This window comes from Heterodontus francisci, chromosome 2 (genome assembly GCF_036365525.1).
Source record: "Heterodontus francisci isolate sHetFra1 chromosome 2, sHetFra1.hap1, whole genome shotgun sequence".
In the NCBI taxonomy this organism is placed as follows: domain Eukaryota; kingdom Metazoa; phylum Chordata; class Chondrichthyes; order Heterodontiformes; family Heterodontidae; genus Heterodontus; species Heterodontus francisci.
This window is the reverse complement of record NC_090372.1, coordinates 224,926,620-224,949,512: the sequence shown is the minus strand read 5'-3', so window position 1 is coordinate 224,949,512 and position 22,893 is coordinate 224,926,620. Positions and strand designations below refer to the sequence as shown.

The 22,893-nt window shown below is 45.1% G+C and overlaps 2 protein-coding genes and 1 long non-coding RNA gene across 3 annotated transcripts in view; 1 reads left to right on the top strand and 2 right to left on the bottom strand.

Moving 5' to 3' along the window:
- Positions 1–2,376, top strand: part of LOC137351684 (zona pellucida sperm-binding protein 4-like) — a 67,560-nt gene extending 65,184 nt beyond the window's left edge. The window contains exon 16 of the mRNA XM_068016401.1: positions 2,169–2,376. Coding sequence (XP_067872502.1) covers positions 2,169–2,257 — 89 coding nt within the window. The 3' untranslated portion in view covers positions 2,258–2,376. The remainder of the gene's footprint in view (positions 1–2,168) is intronic.
- Positions 2,377–9,008: 6,632 nt separating this feature from the next.
- On the bottom strand, positions 9,009–14,531 carry LOC137381298 (zona pellucida sperm-binding protein 4-like). Its single transcript, XM_068053647.1, has 6 exons — positions 14,525–14,531; positions 14,268–14,457; positions 13,981–14,128; positions 13,757–13,829; positions 12,816–12,926; positions 9,009–9,202 (listed from the first exon to the last, which is right to left on the bottom strand). The coding sequence occupies exons 1-6, from the start codon at positions 14,529–14,531 to the stop codon at positions 9,114–9,116; spliced, it is 618 nt and encodes a 205-aa protein (XP_067909748.1). The 3' UTR covers positions 9,009–9,113.
- Positions 14,532–14,554: 23 nt separating this feature from the next.
- Positions 14,555–17,708, bottom strand: LOC137351775 (uncharacterized). Its single transcript, XR_010969569.1, has 3 exons — positions 17,378–17,708; positions 14,758–15,104; positions 14,555–14,682 (listed from the first exon to the last, which is right to left on the bottom strand). It is a non-coding gene; the product is annotated as an uncharacterized lncRNA (long non-coding RNA).
- Between the last annotated feature and the right edge of the window lie 5,185 nt (positions 17,709–22,893).

Below are 22,893 nucleotides of genomic sequence, written 5' to 3'. Positions count from 1 at the left end.
TAAACGAAACTAAACATGCAACCTGTCCATCTTGTACAAGTCCCACCTACCCCAGAACCAGTCCCAATGCATCAGAAATCTGATGCCCTCTCTCCTCCACCACTTCTCCAGCCACATGTTCAATCACTCAATTCTCCTGTTCCTGTACTCTTGTGGGATTAGGAGTAATCCTGAAATTACTGCTTTTGAGCTCCTGCATTTTAATCATGCTAGCGTCCTAAAATCTGCTTTCAGGCCTTGTCTCCCTTGTCTTATTTCCCCCACCTTTTGGTGCCACCATGGACCACAACCTCTGGCTGTTCACCCTCCCCCAGAAGAATCTCCTGTAGCCACTGTGCCTCTCTTGACCCACACCAAGCAGGCAACACTCCATCCTGGAGTTACATCTATAAGCTGCAGAAATGCCTCTGTTCCCCTAACTAATGAATCCCCTTTAACTACTCTTCCTCTCCCTCCTGTGCAGCTAAACTACCTGTGGTTCCACAAACTTGGCTCCGACTGCACTCCTGAGTAACCATTGCCCTCACATTATCCAAAATGGAAAGCCAATTGCCTTGGGTCTCCTGCACTACCCAGCTAGTTCTTAGACTGACATCACCCATTCACTGCCTGCATGCTCCCCATTTGCAGTGACCATAGTTCTCTGCTTCACTGAACCACAATGACTCCAGCCACCACTCATCCTGAAACCCAGAGCTCAAGCTTGTGCAGCCAGTGACACTTCCTGCAGATGTCTGTCCAGGACACGTGGTGTCTATGATGCATATGCTGTACATTCCACTTGGCTGAGCTGCCCTGACATAACTTTAACTTTACAGACTATTTATTCTAAGTAGAATAGCTTGCCAGTTACTTGCCATCTCGCTCCTTCCACTGCACTGTAGTAAATAAAGGAACACCTCCCTTCACTAAACTCTCCATTCACCAAACTCTTCATTATTTGTTTGAATCTGCACTCTATTTGCAGGCTGCACCCAGACCTCTGTACTTTTGAAGCTGAAACTGCAGCAACCAGGTGGGACTAGTTAGCTACTCTACTAGACTGCTACTCTGCAGTAGAGTGTATTGATCCTTGCTTATGGCTGGAAGATACTTGCTTTACTTAAATCTGATCTACAGATCACTTCAGTAAGATATTGGCACTTGAATATCCCTGTGGTTCACCTTGTAAAAGGCATTATACTAACACTCCATCCCCTCGTTGAAATCTTCAGCTCTTGGCATGTTTGTCTGCCCATTTCTTCTTTGTTTGGGAAGCTTTATGGTGTTCCTGAACAACTTTGCAAGCTCATGAGCTATTCCCAGAATACAGATACATCGAGCACAAAAGATTCATCCCTCTGTTCAAAAAAAAAAATTAGTTTTAGAGGACCTGGTGTATTATATCAATTAAATAATTGTACCAGTTTAGTCCTTTTGACTCATTAGGTGAGTCAACAAAAAATTCCAGCCATTTATCCCAATCATGGGGATATTCGTGACCGTATGCCTTGATCATTGTTTTGAGGGTCTGATGGTACCTTTCTAAAGCTCCCTGTGTCTGTGGGTGGTTTGGTGAAGGCTTTAACTGTTATACCTAAATTACCCATAACACCTGAGAAATCTGACATAAAATGGGACCTTTGAATTTCAGTCAGATCAAATCAGTAATCTATAATCTAGTGAACTGGGTTAATATTTCTACCACTACCTTAGCAGAAATAGTTCTCCAGGGAATGGCTTCTGGGAACCAAGTAGCTGTATCCATGGTGATGACTATATATTGGTGTCCCACTTGCTTTCAGTAAAGGTCCTCCAGTCTACCAACACCTAAATGATTCTGCACAACTGGTATGGGAATTGGAGGTGTTAGTTTTCCCACAATCTGGCACTGTTTTATATTCATCCCTGGGATGTGTGGGGTCTCTATCTAGGCCAGCATTTATTTCACATCCCTAATTGTTCTTGAAGGTGGTGGTGAGCTGCCCTCTTGAACTGTTACCATACAAGGCACATGGACTGTATGTTTTACAAAACTCACCACTTCCTTGGAAAGACCTGGCCAGTAAATGATTTTTATACACAATCCCCATAACCCCCACAAGAGGAATTTCATGTATTATCTTCAATAGTTTCCACCAATACTTCAGAGGTACCACTATCAACTACCATCTGTTCTTCATCCACAGGTCTGAAGAGGTTGTCACTTCATCAGAATCTCATTTTTAATATAGTGACCTTCTGGAATGCCCTTTGTATCAGCTTCTGTGAGAGCTGATCAGGGCTGAGCAAGCTAATCCAGAGTTACTGATAGAGAAGACTTGCTGAATCGGGATTTGGATAGTCCAAATGAAATAAACTTTCAGTTGTTCAACTGGTGCTAATTTTACCTCTGACAATGAAACTGGTTTAGCCATTACTCAGGTTACTGCATATGAATGAAATTCCTGGAATCTTTTTCCTGTAACTGTTCTGTCTCTTTGACTTCACTTGGTTTTTCCAGTGACTACTGGAGAAGCTACTGCCTTTTGCTCCAGTCAGATCATTCCCCAGGAATAGATCAGATCAGTCTACTGGCAAACTATGGACAACTCTTAGAATTACCATTCCAGGCATTTGGTCACACCAAGTACACCCAATACAAAGGTACAGGTGTATATGTAACTCCCTGTCAGTCATTCACTAAATCCTTGGCATTCAGTGCATTCTCTGGAAGTCTTGTGCCTTTTCCCCCAGAATAACTGTTCAGTTGGCTCCTGTATTCCTAAGTATAACTGTTTATCATCCTCACTTGAGGGATAAGAAGTTGCTTTTCCTTTTAGACAAGAATTCCCTAAACTCTTTGGTATCACGTTCACAAACCCTGCACACAGTGGTTTTTGTATTTAGCCTTACAGCTGCAGTCAGTGCTGTAGCCTTGTGGACCTCACTTCCACCCTCGGCATCTTCCTTTCTGGCCTGATGAGATCCCAGGGCATTCCCAGCTATCCCTTATCCATGGCTACTTGCCTTCCTTTCACCCTCCACCTTCTATCCTTCTCAGATTTGTGGGGGTGACAAAGGGTTTGGGCTTGTAAACAAGCTCGTAATCATCTGCAATTTCCACAGCGCTCAACCTTCTGGTTCTCTACATGGGCTCTTCCCAAAGGAGGGAGTGAATTTTAATATCTTCCAGGAGAATTAGTTCAAAGATTCTCATATGTGGCCTCTACCTTTAGTGCCCATATCCAAATTTCAAAATTAATTTGCTTTACCCCCAAATTCTATACAAGTCTACCCAGACAATCTCCATAAGTTCTAAAGTGCTTCAGGGACTAACTCAGTGAGGATAGTTTACATCTCAATCTGCAGAAGCCTCCTCAGCAACCATGGCATAAACTTCTTGAGCTCTGCCCATCAACCTGCTTTGCAGCAGCAGTGTCCAGCTTTCCTTAGGCCACTTCATCTGTCTGGCATCTTTTGTTTCAAAAGAAATGGAAAAGTGCTTCTAATCCCTTGCCTCAAACTTGGAGTGGTGGTCTGCTAGGTCCTGGGCTGGAGTCAGATCTTTGCTCACCAGGATTTTCCTTGAAGTCAAGGCCACACTGGTGTCTTAGTTCCAGCTTTTCAACTTCGAATTCTCTTCCTTCTCTGAAATTCTAGATCAAGTTTTTATTTTTCATTGTCTATTCTTCCTGCTTAAATTTTCAGTTCTATTTCTATCATTGACAACTTCAAACTGCCTCATTACTGAATTTGAATTACTTCAACTGCATTTTCCTCTAGTTTGCTTTCTTCCAATTTCAAATGTTATTACATCAATTGTCTGCTTTCTTAGCTCCTGGTTTTAACTCCAACACCAACTGTTTTGCCAAATCCTTCATTTTAAGCTTGATGAAGTGGCTCAAATCACCTGGGAATGTATTCTCCTTCCCCAGAAAAGTCACAGCAACTGAGACATTCCAGTATTTTTTTTTTTATTCATTCACTGGATGTGGCCGTCACTGGCCAGGCCAGCATTTATTGCCCATCCCCAATTGCCCTTGAAGTGGGTGAGCTGCCTTCTTGAACCGCTGCAGTCCATGTGGCGTAGGTACACCCACAGTGCTGTTAGGATGGGAGTTCCAGGATTTTGACCCAGTGACAGTGAAGGAACGGTGATATAGTTCCAAGTCAGGATGATGTGTGACTTGGAGGGGAACTTGCAGATGGTGGTGTTCCCATGTATTTGCTGCCCTTGTCCTTCTAGTTGGTAGAGGTCACGGGTTTGGAAGGTGCTGTCTAAGGAGCCATGGTGCATTGCTGCAGTGCATCTTGTAGATGGTACACACTGCTGCCACTGTACGTCAGTGGTGGAGGGAGTGAATGTTTGTAGAATGTTTGAGTGAATGGGGTGCCAATCAAGCAGGCTGCTTTGTCCTGGATGGTGAAGAACAAAATCCAGCTCATTATTATAAAATGAGCCATAACCAGTAATGAAGTAAAGCATTAAGATGGTGAAATATTAAAGTACCCTTTTTACCCCTGCCTGAAAAAGACAAAACTTGGGATAAAATACTAACTTCTTGAAGAAAGGGTAGAAATGGAAGCCTGTCCTTTGTTTTGGTTTGGTATCCCAAATGCATATGGAGGGCTCATTGGGATCTTCCTAGAATAGTTCTTGGGTGATATTGCAGATCAGTTTGGGTAGGCTTCCAGGAAATGCAGCAGCAGAGGTTTCGGACACATTCCTTACAGCAGGAATGCAGCACCAGTTTTAGTCTGCTTCTTACACGTGCTTTTCAGTTCCAAGTTGGAAAAGTGGCAGACTCTTTCCAAACTGCAGGAACAGACTGAGTCGGGGTGGTTTGTTTTTCTTTGCAAGTTTTCTCCAACTGTCTTTTCAACCATTGTCAATATCCCAACTAGCTGTCCAAATATAAACCAACAATTTCACAGGAGATGAGCCTCCTGACCTCTCAATCTTGTCTTGTAAACATCTTCCAAGTCACAAACCCCTGCTGGGTTATTTGAAAATGGGGAACCTTCCACTAATCGTTTACCTGGTTAAAAACCATCGATGGAGTATATTCAGTTTTCCCAAAATCCAACTCTAAATTACACCAGATCTCAAAAATGCTGATCAATATAGAAGCTGTCCTAACACTTGCTAGTAAAGCCTGCCGCAAGTATAAAATTAAAATCTGACCCAGGCCCAACACTTAGTCCTATATGGTTGGGTAGCTGGGTTTCACCGCAGAGTGCGGACTGCATGTTTTCTACCTTGATGTCCTGAATATTCATTTGAAGATTACTTCCCAGAGCGAGGCAGCACTGTCCACGTCCATTTTGCCATCTGCCTTGTACTCTGGATTACTAGTCCAGTGACATTACCACTACACCACCACCTCCTCATCCTCCTCCCCACACCATCTCTAATTTATTTTATATTGCCTTTCCTCATTCTTGAATCACATCTGCCTGATGTTCATCCTGGAGTTTAGTTACTAGTGGTGTACTGCAAGGATCTGTTTTAGGGCCACTGCTGTTTGTCATTTTTATAAATGACCGGGATGAGTGTGTAGAAGGGTGGGTTAGTAAATTTGCCGATGACACGAAGTTCGGTGGAGTTGTGGATGGTGCCGAAGGATGTTGTAGGTTACAGAGGGACATAGATAGGCTGCAGAGCTGGGCTGAGATGGCAAATGGAGTTTAATGCGGATAAGTGTGAGGTGATTCACTTTGGAAGGAGTAACAGGAATGCAGAATACTGGACTAATGGGAAGATTCTTGGTAGTGTAGATGAGCAGAGAGAGCTTGGTGTCCAGGTGCATAAATCCCTGAAAGTTGCCACCCAGGGTAATAGGGCTGTTAAGAAGGCATATGGTTTGTTAGCTTTTATTAGTAGGGGGATCGAGTTTCGGAGCCACGAGGTCATGCTGCAGCTGTACAAAAATCTGGTGCGGCCGCACCTGAAGTATTGCGTGCAGTTCTGGTCACCGCATTATAGGAAGTATGTGGAAGCTTTGGAAAGGGTGCAGAGGAGATTTACTAGGATGTTGCCTGGTATGGAGGGAAGGTCTTATGAGGAAAGGCTGAGGGACTTGAGGTTGTTTTCATTAGAGAGAAGGAGGAGGAGAGGTGACTTAATAGAGACATACAAGATAATCAGAGGGTTAGATAGGGTGGATAGTGAGTCTTTTTCCTCGGATGGTGATGGCAAACACGAGGGGACAGAGCTTGAAGTTGAGGGGTGATAGATATAGGACAGATGTTAGAGGTAGTTTCTTTACTCCGTAGTAGGGGCGTGGAACGCCCTGCCTGCAACAGTAGTAGACTTGCCAACTTTAAGGGCATTTAAGTGGTCATTGAATAGACGTATGGATGAAAATGGAATAGTGTAGGTCAGATGGTTTCACAGGTCGGCGCAACATCGAGGGCCGAAGGGCCTGTACTGCGCTGTAATGTTTTATGTTCTATATTTTGTCTGCCCATTCCACCAACCTGTCTTTAAAGACATATCACTGTCCTCTTCACAATAATTCCAAGTTGTGTCATTGGCAAATGTTAATTTTGCTATGCATTATGTCTAGGTCCTTGTCAATCCCTTTTATTCCATTGTTGTCAACGTTGCTGACAAACCTGCTTTAGGCACTTTCTGAAATGCTTTCAGGAAGTCCATGTACATTCCAACTGCATCACTCTCCAACCCTCAGTTTCTTCACTGAAATATTAGTTAATCACTGTTTTCCCTTAGCAAATCCATGTTGGCTTCCCTTTAATCCACATGTGTCCAAGTGACTTGTTAGTTTGCTCTGGATTTTCATTTTCAAAAAACTTTCCCATAAATGAGGTTGAACTGACTGGCCTGTAATGGATGGGTTTACCCTTGCAGTCCTTTGGTCCCACTCCCGTCTGAGGAATGGAAGATTATGGTCTGTACTTGTGCAATTTCTGCCCTGGTCTCTGTGTATCCTTGGATGTATCTCATCCAGTCCCATTGACTTACCAATTAAACTGCAACCAGTCTTTCTAATGTCACTGCTATCAATTAGCCTATACAGTGTGTTAATTACCTCCTGTCACTGACTTGGGCAGCATCTTCCTTGGTCAAGACCAATGCTAAGTAATTGTTTAATGCCTCAGCTATGCCCTCTGCCTCCATACTTCCCACTTTTAGTCCTGAATCAGCCCCACTCATTCTCTTAGCACCTTTTACTGCTGACATAGAAACCTAGAAAATAGGAGCACGGGTAGGCCATTCATCTTTTCGAGCCTGCTCCACCATTCATTATGATCATGGCTGATCATCCAACTCAGTAACCTGTTCCCACTTTTGCACCACACACTTTGTTCCCTTTAGACCCAACTCCGATATCTATATTTAACTCCTTCTTGAAAACAGATGTTTTGGCCTCAACTGCTTTCTGTGGTAGTGAATTCCACAAGCTCACCACTCTCTGGATGAAGTAATTTCTCCCCATTTCAGTCCTGAATGGCTTACCCTGTATCCTTAGACTGTGACCCCTGGTTCTGGACTCTCCCACCATCGGGAACATCCTTCCTGCATCTACCCTGTCAAGTCCTGTTTGAAACCTATAAAATTCTGAGACCCCCCCCCCCTCACTCTTAACTCCTGCGAATATAATCCTAACTGACTCAATCTCTTCTCATCCGTCAGTCCCACCATCAGAGGAATCTGTCTGGTCAACCTTTGCTGCACTCCCTCGAGCAAGAACATCCTTCCTCAGATCTGCCTATAGAAGATTTTGTATTCCCTGTTGTTAGCTGCCAGTCTCTCCTCTTTTTGCTTCTCATTTCTTCCACTTCACTCTGAACTTTCAATGTTTAGCCTGTTCACACTTGTTCACCTGACTTCTGTCATACACCTTTTTTCTGATTCATCTTACTCTCTATCTCTTGTCATCCAGGGAGCTCTGGCTTTGTTTTTTGTCCTATCTTTCTCATGGGAATGCACCTTAACATTACCCAAACTCTTTTGAAAAGTAGTCCTTTATTCAATTGCAATTCTGCCTGACAATATATCTGGGACAGACCTATTCTCATACCATTGAAATTGACTTCACCCAAATTTCATTACTTTTCCTCTGAATTTGTCCCTACATTTTTTTCCAAAAAAAACCCGAAGCCTTGTGATATGAACACTTTCTCTATATATTCTAACACTTGATCCACTTGTCCCATCTCATCCCCTAGAATGAGATTCAGATCCAGAAATGTCTCCTTCCTCATTGGACTAGAAACATAACTGAAGTAGAAAATTCTCCTGAACACACTTGAGAAACACTTCCCCCTTTCTGCCCTTTACACGACCATTATTCAGTCCACATTAGAATAATTGAAGTCCCCCATTATAACTACTCTATAGAGTTTTTGCAATGCTCAGTAATTTCCTTGCAAATTAGTTCCACCATCTTTTTCTACTAGTTGGTCCCTGGAATATATGCAGTTGTGGAATGGTACCGCCATTGTTTCTCTCCCTCCTTCCTTCATTGCTCCTTACTGGACCATGCCCATTTTTAAGCCAGGCCTCTATTGTCATATCATTCCCCTATGTAGCTATCTGAGGCTGCAGATCACTAATGAATTTGTAATGTTTCCTTGGTCACCAAGCTTTCAGATAATCTTCATGTCTATGGCTTCTGTAAGAGTTTCCTTAATTGCCAGACTGCATGCTGGACATTAGGAATACATCTTCTTTGGCCTCCTTATCTCGAGAGACAATGGATAAGCGCCTGGAGGTGGTCAGTGGTTTGTGAAGCAGTGCCTGGAGTGGCTTTCAAGGCCAATTCTAGAGTGACAGGCTCTTCCACAGGTGCTGCAGAGAAATTTGTTTGTCGGGGCTGTTACACAGTTGGCTCTCCCCTTGCGCCTCTGTCTTTTTTCCTGCCAACTACTAAGTCTCTTCGATTCGCCACACTTTAGCCCCGTCTTTATGGCTGCCCGCCAGCTCTGGCGAACGCTGGCAACTGACTCCCACGACTTGTGATCAATGTCACAGGATTTCATGTCGCGTTTGCAGACGTATTTAAAGCGGAGACATGGACGGCCGTTGGGTCCGATACCAGTGGTGAGCTCGCTGTACAATGTGTTTTTGGGGATCCTGCCATCTTCCATCCGGCTCACATGGCCAAGCCATCTCAAGCGCCGCTGACTCAGTGGGGTGTATAAGCTGGGGATGTTGGCCGCCTCGAGGACTTCTGCGTTGGAGATACGGTCCTGCCACCTGACGCCAAGTATGCACCTGCGGCATCGAAGATGGAATGAATTGAGACGTCGCTCTTGTTTGATGTACTAATAAAAATAAACACCTTCATAAACAATTACTTGCCCATTGTGGCAGGTAAATCACCAGAGCCACAAGTAAAGTTGTTTTACAAATTAGAATATTTCACTCTTGGGAACTGCTCAAACATAGCAAGTTTGGGGAGTGAAATTATAATTGACACATCTGTATTCTGATCTTTGAGCTGGAGGGTACAGCAGGTGGCGTATCAAGACTGAGCTGATGCACATCTAAAGGAGTGAACTTCTCTAATGGCACTGAGTAAATCAGGTAATAACAAGGCAGTCTGTGTAAAGTCAATGGGCAAATTATTGGAGAAATTTGAGGGACTGAAAAATCATCAATTAGCAAGTGAAGGATGAGATGGAAAACCAGTGTTGGGTTTATTAAAGGAAGCTCATTTGTGACTAACTTCAATAACTCTTTGAAGGAGGTAATAGTCAATGAGCAAGTTTTAATGTCTACAATGAAATGTGTCTTTTGACCAGGTCCCACATGGCAGATTAGTGAGAAAAGTGAAAGCTCATGGGATCCAAGGGGAAATGAGCAAGTTGGAACCAAAATTAGCTCAGTGGCAGTGTTATGATCTGTTTGAGATGTTTTGAGGACTTCTGTTAAAGATTGTGGATGTTTGTTATTTGCAAAACTGAAAAATTCCATGGATGTTTTTATTGCTACAAGAGTCAGTGGGAAGACACTAGAGGTTTTGTTTGAAAACAAACAGCCTTGATGACTTGTGTGTCTTCAGTCATTTCTTGATATCATGTGGAGCGAGTCAAATTGGCTGAAGTCTGGCATCTGTGAAGCCGGGGACTTCAGGAGGAGGCAGAGATGGATCATCGACTCGGCCCTTCTAGCTGAAGACTGGTGCAAATTAGAGATACAGCACTGAAACAAGCCCTTCGGCCCACCGAGTCTGTGCCGACCATCAACCACCCATTTATACTAATCCTACACTAATCCCATATTCCTACCAAACATCCCCACCTGTCCCTATATTTCCCTACCACCTACCTATACTAGTGACAATTTATAATGGCCAATTTACCTACCAACCTGCAAGTCTTTTGGCTTGTGGGAAGAAACCGGAGCACCCGGAGAAAGCCCACGCAGACACAGGGAGAACTTGCAAACTCCACACAGGCTCAGCCTTATCTTTTTTGCACTGACGTGCTGGGCTCCCCCATCATTCAAGATGGGGATGTTTGTGGAGCTGCCTCGTCCAATTAGTTGTTCAATTGTTCACTGCCATTCAGGACTGGATGTGGCAGGACTGCAGAGCTTAGATCTGATCTGTTGGTTGTGTGATCACTTGCTCTGCCTGTTACATGTTGCTTATGCTGTTTGGCATGCAAGTAATCCTGGGTTGGAGCTGCACCAGGCTGACACTTCATTGAGGTATGCCTGGTGCTACTGCTGGCATGCCCTCCTGCACACTTCATTGAACCAATGTTGGCATCCCCACATGATGGGGATGGTAGAGTGGGGAAATGCCAGGCCATGAGGTTAGATACAATGCTGCTGCTGATAACCCACAGCACCTCCATGGCTGCTCAGGTTTGCATTGCTCAATATGTTTGCAATTGTGGCATGATGATCAGTGCAGACATGGAAGGCTGAATAGCCTGTTCCTGTGCTGTACTGTTTGTTCTATCCCATTCACCATGGTTGTATTTCTTAAACATGTAGGGTATCCTTAAATGTGAAGATGGGAATCTGTCTCTTCAAGGACTGTGCAGTGACCACTCCTAAATACTGTCCGATGATCCATGGAGAAGTGGAACTGAAGAAGAACTGTGCACTACTCCTGTCTTAGTCATAACAGCAAGAAGCAGAGAATAAATGGTCAATGAAAGATTTTACTAGGCATTTTAGTCTTTTCCTTGAGCCAGAAGTAAATGTAGACAATTGAACAACTAATTGGATGAGGCAGCTCCACCAACAGTTCAGATTCAAGTGGAAATGGACCATCCTGTGTGAAAGTTTACTAAAATTGTTTAGACATCAACTGGAGGCCTGTTAAAAATTCTGGACACTAAACTAAATGTAGGTGAAGGATGTAGAGGGTGCAGAAAAGTTACTAGAATGAACAATGCCAATTAAGTTGATAGAAGCTGCTGCTGTTCTCAAAATCTACAAGGAGAAGCTGAGGTGATTTGATAATTGTTCAAAGTGAGGGTCTGAACTATAGTTACAGAACTTACCATTGTTAGAATAAATCAGAACCAAAGGGCACAGGCTGGTCAACAATAGAACCAGAGGTGATGGGAGGAAGACCTACAGAACAGGCTGCAGATGGTTACAGATAGTTATTAATTTTATGCCAATATTGTCTGACTTAACTGTCATTTTCAGGTGAGTTTCTCCAAGCCTTCTGAAACTGCATACTCAATATCAGCAGCAATCCCTTTCTAAAGGATTGCCCAGACAAGTGTATTGAATTAGCACTGAGCTGTTGTAACAGAGCAGTGTCATTCCACTGAATAGAGTGGAGTAGAGCTTCATTCAGCTGACACTACACAAGGATGAGCAGCCACAGACTCCATCCTGAATATCCTAATGCTGACCCTCCTTCATGCTTTGTAATGGGTCTGTAATCAATCTGTATTTGACAATTCCCAACAACTGCTCAGACTCAGTATTCAGCTTCCACTGCTGCTCAGCAACAGCCCAAACTGCTAAAGATATTTGTAGGAACAATCAGATTAGTCAATTACAAACATCACCCAGACTAGAGAAACAAGGGAATCCTGCAGCACTGCCAGGCTCCAGTCAGTTTCCTAATCTCCCATTAAGTGTCATTTCAGCAACCTGACTTGCTGTTTCCCCATCTTCAAGGATGCATCAGACATCCAAACTTGGTCCAATTAGTAGGAATGCTGGTGCTCCTCATGTTGCACTTCTCCCTCCTCCTGAAGCATCCAGGTATATTTGTCAGTAACCAGTATCTCCAGCAACCCAATAAAAACCCAAGCACATGGTCTAGACTAATCCTCAATACTTCAGCTCAGGGTTAATTCTCAGCAGGAACAGATTGTTCAGATGTCTGTGGCAGAGTCCAGAAAACCAGTCCTGTTCACTGAGGATGGAGCTGACTGCTCATGTCAGGTTTGAACTAGTTAATATATTTATGGAACTGGCAGTACCAGAAAGAGGTCTGCGACAATTGCCCAGGATCAGAGTTAGTTACAACTAGAATCATGAGCAACCCCATTTTATACTTGTGGGTGAGGTGTAATTGATCACTGAAAGTTCATTATAAATTGCAACTGCCATTGAATAATTTAACATTCAGATAGAGACTAAGACTTCATCTATAAACAGGAGTTTATTATCCAGACAGATCTACAGTTCCATTAATCTGCACTCAGAACCCACCCTGTGAGCCACATCCATTTTCCACACAGCAACAGTCCCAACCAACAGGGCCACAGAGAACAGAGCCACCCCAACTGCTACACCAGGAAGAACATGGGAGGGGGAATCCACAGCAGCATCTGTGGAGAGAAGCCAGGATTAGAGGGGCACCAGTTACTGCATCACTACACACTGGAGGAAGTTCCTCCTTTACCTTTCTCTTCCTGCTGGATCCCTGCAGACAATCTCTCCCCATCTTCCAGGAAAATGATGGGCCCAGTGGTCACCAAGGTCCCAGGCTGGTTATTGGTGCTTCTTCGTCTCACTGGGGAAGGAAGAGTTCAAGGTTCAGTAGTTGCCTGAATCAGATGTTCAAGCTCAAACTTGATAATCTCTGCTTCCACCACATGCAAGTTTCAAAGTAAGTTGGATGGGTGCTTGATGGAAATAAAACTTGTAGAGTTACAGGGATAGAGCAAGGGAATGGGACTGATTTGATGCTATAAGACTTAAGCATTGACTGGGTGGAAAGGCTTCCTCTATTTATAAAACTTGGTCAGATGCAAAAAAAAGACGTCTGGTGCAAAATATCAGAGATAAGGGGCACGAGTTAAAAATGGCTGCCTGACTAAAACTGATTTTCCTATATTCAAATGAACCTGCTTCAACCAAGCAGCTTGCAGAATGGTCAGTGTGGACTCTGAAGTAATGTCACCAGTTGATAGGAATGTCCTCTCCACTGAAAATAGTTTCATTACATCTGGAATACCTGGTGACAGAATGAGAATAAGGTGCCAGTTCAATGTCCCAGACAAAAAATGTTCAACCTATTCCTGACCAGATGAGGTTTGGAGCAGAGAGCACCTGGACCAATTAGATTCCACTCTGCAGGTGAGGAATCAGGAACAATGAACCAACATTCCTGCTCACATTATCCTGGCTGAGGGATCACAACATGCTTGGTCTGCATCTCCCTGCTTTCTTGTGCTCACACTGACTGCCACTTCCTGATGGAAACTTGCACACAGTGGGACTTGGGGGAAAACATTGAGCAGTTCAGAGCTGCAGGATTGCTGACACTTCTGGGCCCAGTGTTCAGATCTCTCACACACTCCCCATCAGGGTTCACTTTCTACTCACATCCCAGGTACTTACTGGGGCTGCAGGAAGCTGTGCAGTTCTCTCGGCTGGAAGGAGAGCAAACCTCAGCACTGCAGTGGAAGTAAACCTGCAAAGAGACAGTGCGGTATGGTGAGTGCCACAGCTCCCAGGAAGCAGGAGGAGAGGAATGCTTCTCCATTCAAAAAGATAGATAGAACAGGGAGCTCACTCAGTAACAAGCTCAACCAAGTCAGCCAGAATGACTGAAGGAGACTCACCTCCCCGCTCAGAGGCCGGCCTGAAACTCGCTCCCAGAAAGTGAAAGTGCTGACTACAAAGCGCTTATGATGAGTTGGGAAACGCAAATGGGAAGCAGCGTCTAGCGGGAGGAGGCGGCTTTTGTAGTTGTCACCAGTAAAGGGGCACCTGGAACAGAAAGAATGATAGCATTGCTGTCAACTGGTGATCCAAGATGAGACTAGAATACAATGCAGAGGAACAGGGAAACCACTTGCTAACACCTTATTGCTTTGCTGAATCTTCATTGCCTCCCCCACCCCCTCACCTGTTCACCAGGAGCTTCCATTGAAGCTGGGAATAGGGCTCGGCAGTAGGGCTCGCCCAGCACTCATTGAGCACCAGCACAAGGGATGGGTCGTTCCGGTTCAGGACACGAACCTCCACAAACACGGGCTCCCGGAGCACACTCAGGATCGGGTAGTCACTGGCCACGTACCAGCTCCGGTAGGCAGCGTCTGAAAAGAGAAAGATGCAGGATGGTCACAATGTGCAGAGACAGAGAGAGAGAGAGAAGTTGGACACTAGCCATCAGAGAGCACTCGCTACCTCTCGCTATTCTCAGCTCCAGAAGCAGGATCCCGGTCTCGGTGGCAGGCAGTGGCGGAGAAAGGGTGTAAACTCGGGGCTTCAGCTGCAATTCAGACTCCTGGCTTCCCTTGTAACTGCACTGGACATGGAGCCTGCAAGAGAAGGGACACGGCTGCACAATTCAGCTCCTCACCACCTCTAGCCGCTCAATGTGCTCCCATTCTCACCTGAAGGGGCTGTCCCGGCTCACCGATCCCAAAGCACCATCCAAGATCTCAAACTGAGCCAACACATCCGTTTCATACACCACGTCCACCCCGTCCAGCTACAAGAGACACAAGACCATCAGTACTGACTGACACCCATTGATGGGACAGCCAAGCCACAATACATACCCGCTGGCTAGTGCCACACTCAGTAAGTGCGAACTCAAAGAGCACAGTGTCTACAGAGGCCACGGTGGGACTGCACTCAGCTCCGTGTCCATCCTTCAGATGCACCGTTGTCAGGTTTACAGGAGGCAGCGTCAAATCCTTGGAGATGGCGATCAGGACCCGCCCATCCTTGGTGCAAACTGCAAGACAGGCAATGAAAGGAGTTTAGTTGTTGTCCCAATCTCAGCAGAACATGTTTCTGAGAATGCTTCCAGGGATGAGGGACTGGGACTTCAGCTCTGTGGATAGAACAAGGAATACAGTCCCAGCTTCCCCAGGAGGAGAGATTTGATAGGTGGGGAACATGAGGGGCCTAGACCAATTAGATAGAGAGAAACTGTTCCCATTGGCACAAGGGTGGAGAACCAGAGGGCACAGATTGAAGGAGATTGGTAGAAGCAGAGGTGACAGGAGGGAAAACTGACACAGCGAGTGGTTAGGATCTGGAATGTACTGCCCGAGTAGTGGAGACAGATTTAATCAGAGCTTTCAAAGGCTATTGGATAATTATCTAGAGACGACATGCAGGGTTTCTGGGAAAGGGAAGAGCTGAATTGCTCTGAGACAATATGGACACAACAGGCCAAATGGCCACTTGTGCTGTATCCAAGACATCTTTGGGAAAAGCGACCTCTGTGCCACACAAGTGCCAGGCAATGACCTTTGCTAACAAGGGAGCAAGTAACTATCTCTCCATGACATTACAATCACTGAATCATCAATTACAAGGACATAATTGTTTGGAGAAAACAGATTTACAAGAATGTTGCCAGAGTTTGAAAGTTGGATATGAGGAAGATTGGCTCGGCAATGGTTGTTTCCTTTAGAAAGGAGGAGGCAGAGAAGTAGAAAATTCTGAGGGGTTGAGATAGACTAGACAAGGAAGACCCATTTCCCCAAGCAGAGATGTCAGTTACCAGGGGGCACAGATTTATGATTGATGGATTAGAGGAGACATGAGGGAAGCTTTTTCACCCAGAGGGTGAATAGTTTCTGGCATTCACTACCAGGAATTGTGCTGGAGGTGGAAACCCTTAATTTAAAAAAGGTACCAGGATATGCACCTGACAAGCTGTGACCCACAAGGCAATGGATTAGGTGCTGGAAGGGGATTAGATGGTGTCTGTGCTGACTGAATAAAACTAGCTGCCCAATGGGCTGAATGGCCTCCTTCTGTGCTGTAATTTTTCAACAGTTATGAATTTCCAACACCCTGGGGCTACCATTGAACAGAAACTGAATGGAAGCAGCCATTTAAATACTCTGGCTCCAGGAGCAGGTCAGAGACTGGGAATCCTGCTGCAAGTAACTCACCACCTGACTCCCCAAAACCTGTCAACAATCTACAAGGCAAAAGTCAGGAATGCGATGGAATACTTTCCACTTGCCTGGATCTGCACAGCTCGAACACAAGTTCAACACTATCCAGGACAAAGCAGCCCACTTGATTGTGGATAGCTTGCCATTCACATTGTACCATCTACAAGATGCACTGCAGCAATGCACAAAGGCTCCTTAGACAGCTCCTTCCAAACCCACAACCTCTACCACCTAGAAGGACAAGGGCAAATGCATGGGAACACCTGCAAGTTCCCCTCCAAGTCACACACCATCCTAACTTGGAACTATATTACCATTCCTTCACTATCACTGGATCAAAATTCTGGAACTCCCTTCCCAACAGCACTGTGGGTTTTCCTACCCCAAATGGACTGCAACAGTTCAAGAAGGCAGCTCACCACCACCTTCTCAAGGTGAATTAGACATGAACAATAAATCCTAGCCCCATCAGAGATGTCCACAGCACATGAACAAATGATTAAAAAATGCCCCCCTCATTTCCCAGGAGAATCCCAATCCCAGAATTAGTCTCACTCTTCCATAACCTACCTGTCCCAATCTTAACCCACACTAAATCCAGTTCAATCTTTATCCTGCGCTCCAACTCACTTCAGTTCCCAGTCCAAAAGAGTTAAAATCCCCTCCGAATTTCCAACATCCCACCCCCCCTCACAATTCTCACATTCCTTCAATTTCAGCCCCTTGAACATCCGTGAATACTCTCTCTCTCTCCTGCCATTGACAGGCAGGTTTCCATCTGCCTCAACTTAAAATGGAATTCTCTCCACAAACCTCTGCTTAAAACCAAACCCTGAACCAGTCCAATATTATCAGGACTCTGTTAAATCCTGACAGTTAATATTCCCGGGATTCTCCTTGGGGAGATTGATTGGGATGAAGATAAACTATTGGAGGAGATGGTCTTCATCCCACAATCAGTTTCACAGACAGGTTTGAAATATCCACTGAATTGAATCCAAGGAAAATGAAAGGATTATCCTGGACAATCCCAACTACAGCTGACCCTGGAAATAACTGCTCTGGAATATAGACGGAGTGAGAATACACCCACCTGGCAGATTGTCCAGTGAATAGAAACACGGCGGCACATCCCGGCTCCCAACATCAAAGCAACAGCCTCTCCGCACACACTCACTGCCTGCAATTCCCGCAAATCCACACTCTTGCCGGAATTTGGGAGATATCCAACATTTATCAGCGGGCAGAAAGAGAGAGGGCGGCTGAGCAGAACAGATTGTAACAAATAACAAAGCTAGAATACGGAATATCTCCATGATAACAAGTGAAACCTCCCAGGTGAGTAAGGTTACTGAACACAATGCCCCTTTTTCTAACAGCTCTGTTTAAGCTGCAGTAAATGAGTTTGCCAATCAGCCTGAGACACAGTCCCAGCTCCACCGCCTCCTCAACATTAACCCGCATTCCCACGGCTCACACGGAGATGGGCTCTGTTTTTAATAAAGCAGGAAAGGACACTGGCTCCAAAGACAGCTCCACAAGTGTCCCCTCTTAAGGAGGCAGCACGGATAGAATTTAGACATCAAGTCTCATGAAGTAAAGAAAGCGAGAATTGTAAATGATCATCTTGTTGTTTGTGGTAATGACACACTCGGTATCTTGTGAGACAGAGAGAGGCCGCTTCCATCCCATGGACATTGGGGAAGATTGATTCAGCTCCAGACCAAAGCCCCTCTCAGAGACCCCCATCTCCTGGAATGTCCCCTTGTGATCTCAGTGGATTGAACAGATCCATGTTCCTCTGCCCCCTCCTTCAATCCCTATTTCTGATGCCTCCTCTATTCCAGTCCTTGTTCCAGAGATCTTTCTAACACCTTCTGGAGATTCTCTTGGACTTTCACATGTGATGCTTAGCTCTCTCTGAATTAGGAGTGGGGGCAGCCTGACTTTGGATCTTCATTTTCTACTGGGACACCCCTGCTTTGGGGACTATGAGGATTTTGGATGATCATGTGATCCCCATCAGGTCAATGCTTCATCTCAGTAGAAGCACATTTTTATTAGGAGCTGACTGAGCACACAGTGGGATTGAGTTCAGAATATACAGTGGATTCAGTCCTGGATCAGTACAGCTGCACATTCTGCAGTGTCACTTTCTGTTTCAACATTGCTTTTCAATGGGTTTCAATAAACTACTTTCTGTCTCAATGCATCTTGACTCAGTTCATTGACCTGGTTCAGTACAGCACAGATACCCACTGTCCAATGTGTCATTGTGGACTGAGTCAGTTTAGTAATCACCTGATCTGTCCAGACCATATTGTTAGACAAGTCATGCTTCAGTTCCATCAAAGAATTTTCCACATGGATAGAGTTGATCACTAGGCTCTGCTCAACATGCTTGAGAGAGTTGTTGAGGGGAATGTGATTGATGTGGTGAAAATGGACTTCCAAAAGGTGTTTGATAAAAGTCTCACAATAACAGACTTGGCAACAGAGTTGAATCCCATGGAATGAAAGGGACAGTGGAAACATGGATACAAAGTTGGCTGAATGACAAGAAACAGAGTGTAGTGAAGGGGAGCGGGGGGAGGAGGGGAGGTGATGGTGGGGAAGAGAACAAAGGGAAGGTGTGTGATAGGGTCTACAGCAGGAGATATTAAATAACAAAGATCTCCTGGGACAAAGGCAAAGAGCATGTTAATGGTTGTGGTGAAAGACAGTTGTATTGGGACTGGAGGAAGGTATATAATGGGGTTCCCCAGGGGGGCAGTATTGGGACCACTGTTTATCTTGATCTAGATTAATGATATAGATTTGGGTGTGCATGGCACAATTTCAAAATTTGGCAAAAACAAAAAGTTGGAAGTATTGTGAACTGTCAGGATGATAGTGATAGATTTTATCCTCCACATGGAGATCAACAAAAAACAAAAGAATTGAATCCACTGACTGACCCCAATTTAGGAAAGAAGTGAGGAACCAATTTTTGGATTATCTCTGCTTTCTGAGCCTCTGGTTTTAATCTTTCCCCAACAATCCCAGCTACAATCTTCAAATGATCTTTTGCCAATTATTTCGAGGCACTGAGAGTCAGATCTTCTCTCTTGACAAAGTTTTGAACATCAATAGTACTCATGTTAATTTCACACTGATCACAGACAAAGTAAAGGTGAAATATTCTTTGCTTTAGCTCTGGGAAATTCCAGTCTATCCATTCCATAGCCCAGTCACACATCACATCCCGGACAAGATCCCAATTTGTTACGATCCCCGTGGAGATCACTAACAAACCAAAAGGATCAAATCCATCAACTGACCCAAATTTAGGAAAGAAAAACCAAATGGACACAATTTCACTTTAAAAATGTTACATTAACACTCAAACCAAAACCAACATCGATTAAACATGAACTAACAGTTAAATCATGGTCGGTATATGTATCTTAATGTTTACACATTAATTATCAGATGCAACAAATATAGTTCTCACAAGTCCTTTGAGCAGTCTTATCAGCAAGATGTCAATGAACACTTCTACATCACAGACTCAATCACAGCTCCAAGAGAACATAAACAGGCTGGTGAAATGGGGGACACATGGCAGATGGAATTTAATGCTGAGAAGTGTGAAGTGATACATTCTGGGTGGCAGAATGAGGAAAGGTAATACAAAATAAAGGGTATAATTCTAAAGGGGCTGCAGGAACAGAAGGACATAGGGGTGTAAATGCACAAAACATTGAAGGTGGTAGGGCAGGTTGAGAAAGACTAGTTCATTCTGAGTCTATGCAACTCTATTGGGGAATGAACCTGCATTAATAGCTGATGAACCAAGGAATGACCTCCAAGCTGTCAGTTCACTTACAGTCAGAGTGACTTTTTATTTATTCGTTCAGGGGATGATCCATCTCGGCCTCCTCCTGAATCCCCAGCTTCACAGATGCCAGCCTTCAGCCAATTCGATTCACTCCACCTGATCTCTCTCTCTCCTGGTCTCTTTATGCTCAGCTCCGCTCTCGCTGTTTCCCGCTCTCTGAGTGAACTCTTGTTCTCTTTCCCGGTCTCTTTATGCTCCGCTCTCGCTGTTTCCCACTCTCTGAATGACCCCTCACTTACTCTCTCTCCCGGTCTCTTTATGCTCTGATCCACTCTCGCTGTTCCCTTCTCTCTGAGTGACCCCCTCACTTATTCTTTCTCCCGGTCTCTTTGTGCTCAGCTCCGCTCTCACTGTTTCCCGCTCTCTGAGTGAACTCTCACTCTCTCTCTCGGGCTCTTTACGCTCCGCTTCGCTCTCACTGTTTCCCGTTATCTGAGTAAACTCTCGCTCTCTCTCTTCTGGTATGTTTACGATCCAGTCTGCTCTCACTTTTCCCGCTCTCTGAATGAAATCTCGCTCTCTCTCTCTCCCGGGCTCTTTATGCTCCGTTCCTTTCTCACTGTTTCCCGCTCTCTGACTGAGCTCTCGCTCTCTCTCTCCTCGGCTCATTGTGCTCTGCTCCGCTCTCGCTGTTTCCTGCTCTCTGAGTTAATTCTCACTCTCTATCTCCCGGGCTCCTTATGCTCCGCTCTGCTCTCATTGTTTCCCGCTCTCTGATCATCTCAAGCAACCCTTGACCCCAGCGTCCTTGCAAACTACTGCCCCAACTCTACCCTGTTATCAGGAGACAGTCTGTGAGGATTTAACCCCTTACGCACCTGGGATCCAATGACACGGGGCGTGGTGTCGGAGGGGGAGGAAAACATACATACAAAGATAACACCATTGCCCCCACCTCCTCATAATACCCATATAATCCCATCCCCTTTCTATATGTAGTCATGGGCTGAGCTCCGACAGGTGGTGTGCACAATATTCCGAACACGCACCTGTCAGATTTTTTTGTTTCACTTCGTCGGATGCAGCTGACTCTTGTTGCATCAGTAGAGCATTGTATGCATACTTTATCATTTCCCGAGTGGACTTGTAACCATGTATTAAAATAAGCTTTATCTCTACTCCAGTCCCTGACTGTTGGGATACATATACCATCAGTGAAATTATACAAAGCCCCATAGTTCATGTAGTTATGTCCCTCCTGTGTTTGTTGTTGCTCCAGTGGTGCATCAGCATTCTCTTGTGCTTGTATTAATCTCAGAGTTCCCAGTATCACGACTTCCCAGAGTCGAAGTGCCCACTGTGGGTTCATCACTTCCGGTGTTTTAATCCAGGGATTTAAACAAAATGACCTGGTCGTCACCAGGTATTAGTTCCTGGTCTACTCATTTCCTCACCTGTGTGGGTGGAAAAGGTTCTATTGTTTATGGGTTAATAGCTGTGTCTTTTATAATCGTACCATTTCTATCTCGTCAAGTCCGTGTCTGTATTTCCATCAGATTTGTATCTGAGCACGCTGCGCTCGTGCCTGAGTGGTGATGAATACCAGCCAGACTCCGGTTAACATCACCACTACTCCCAGTCCCCCGAACATTCCATTCTCTAATGTGTTTCGCCACTCCTGGTATCACATGACATACCAGGTGGTCTCCATGATAGGCCCTATCTCAGGTTCAGCCATCATTCCCTTGATTATATTTTTTCCGTTGGGACCAGTGTTTCCACCGGCCCTTCCCTTTCATATCGACACATGCACAGGTATCACTAGTCATGAATAATATCGTATGGTCCGATCTACCTTGGGGTGAATCCTGCCAGTTTGGGGGTAACTCGGACCAAAACATTCTCCCCTACTTGTGGTATGGCTGGGCCGGCCTTATCCTTGTTTTGTGTCTCTAGGTCCCGTATGGCCTGCTGATCCCTCACCTCCTGTCACAACTCTTTTAACTGCAGATCTAATTGTCTTACGTTTTGCCTAATTCAGTCTCGTAGAGGTCCCATATCCTCCCCGCCTACTATGATGCTTTCGGGGAGTTGCATAGCCCTCCCTGTCATGAGTTTGAAGGGGGTCAAGCCTGTCATTCGGTTGGGTGTAGCTCTTAGTCTCATTAATATCCAGGGTAAGACATCTACCCACCCCTTTCCGGTCTCAGAGATGGCCTTTGCTATAGCTGTTTTTAGAGTGCGGTTTATTTGCTCCACCATTCCTGAACTCTGCGGGTGATAGGGGACATGAAACCGTTGTCGGATTCCCAGTAAACCACAGGCTCGCTTCATGACCTGTCCTGTAAAGTGTGTGCCCTGGTCTGAGTCGGGAATGCTTCAACCCACCTGGTGAACTGAACAATGATCACCAGACAATACCACTTTCCTCTACTATTAGGCAGAGGCCCAGTAAAATCAATTTGCAGGTTTTCCCACGGACCTTTATGTCGGGGCTGATGTGCCATTTTAACCTTGATGGGTTTTCCCGGGTTATGTTGTGCACATATTATACAATGTTGGCAGTGTTTCTCCACGTCTCTCCCTACACCGGCCCACCACCAATCTTTGAGCAGGTGGTTCAGCATCCCATCACATCCGTGGTGATCCGGTTTGTGGTACAGTTTGAGTAGCTCAGTCTGTATGGAGGACGGGACGACTACTTGTAGTCCCTTGCACCAAACCCCTTCTCCCCCAACAACTGCCCCTTGATGTTCCCATCGGGATCGTTCTTCCATGCTAACCTCTTC

Coding starts and splice junctions, on each gene's coding strand:
- LOC137381298 (XM_068053647.1), bottom strand. Junction 13,830..13,980: donor GCCGGCCTCTGAGCGGGGAG/GTGAGTCTCCTT, acceptor GTCTCTTTGCAG/GTTTACTTCCACTGCAGTGC. Junction 9,203..12,815: donor GATCCAGCAGGAAGAGAAAG/GTAAAGGAGGAA, acceptor TCGATGCCGCAG/GTGCATACTTGGCGTCAGGT.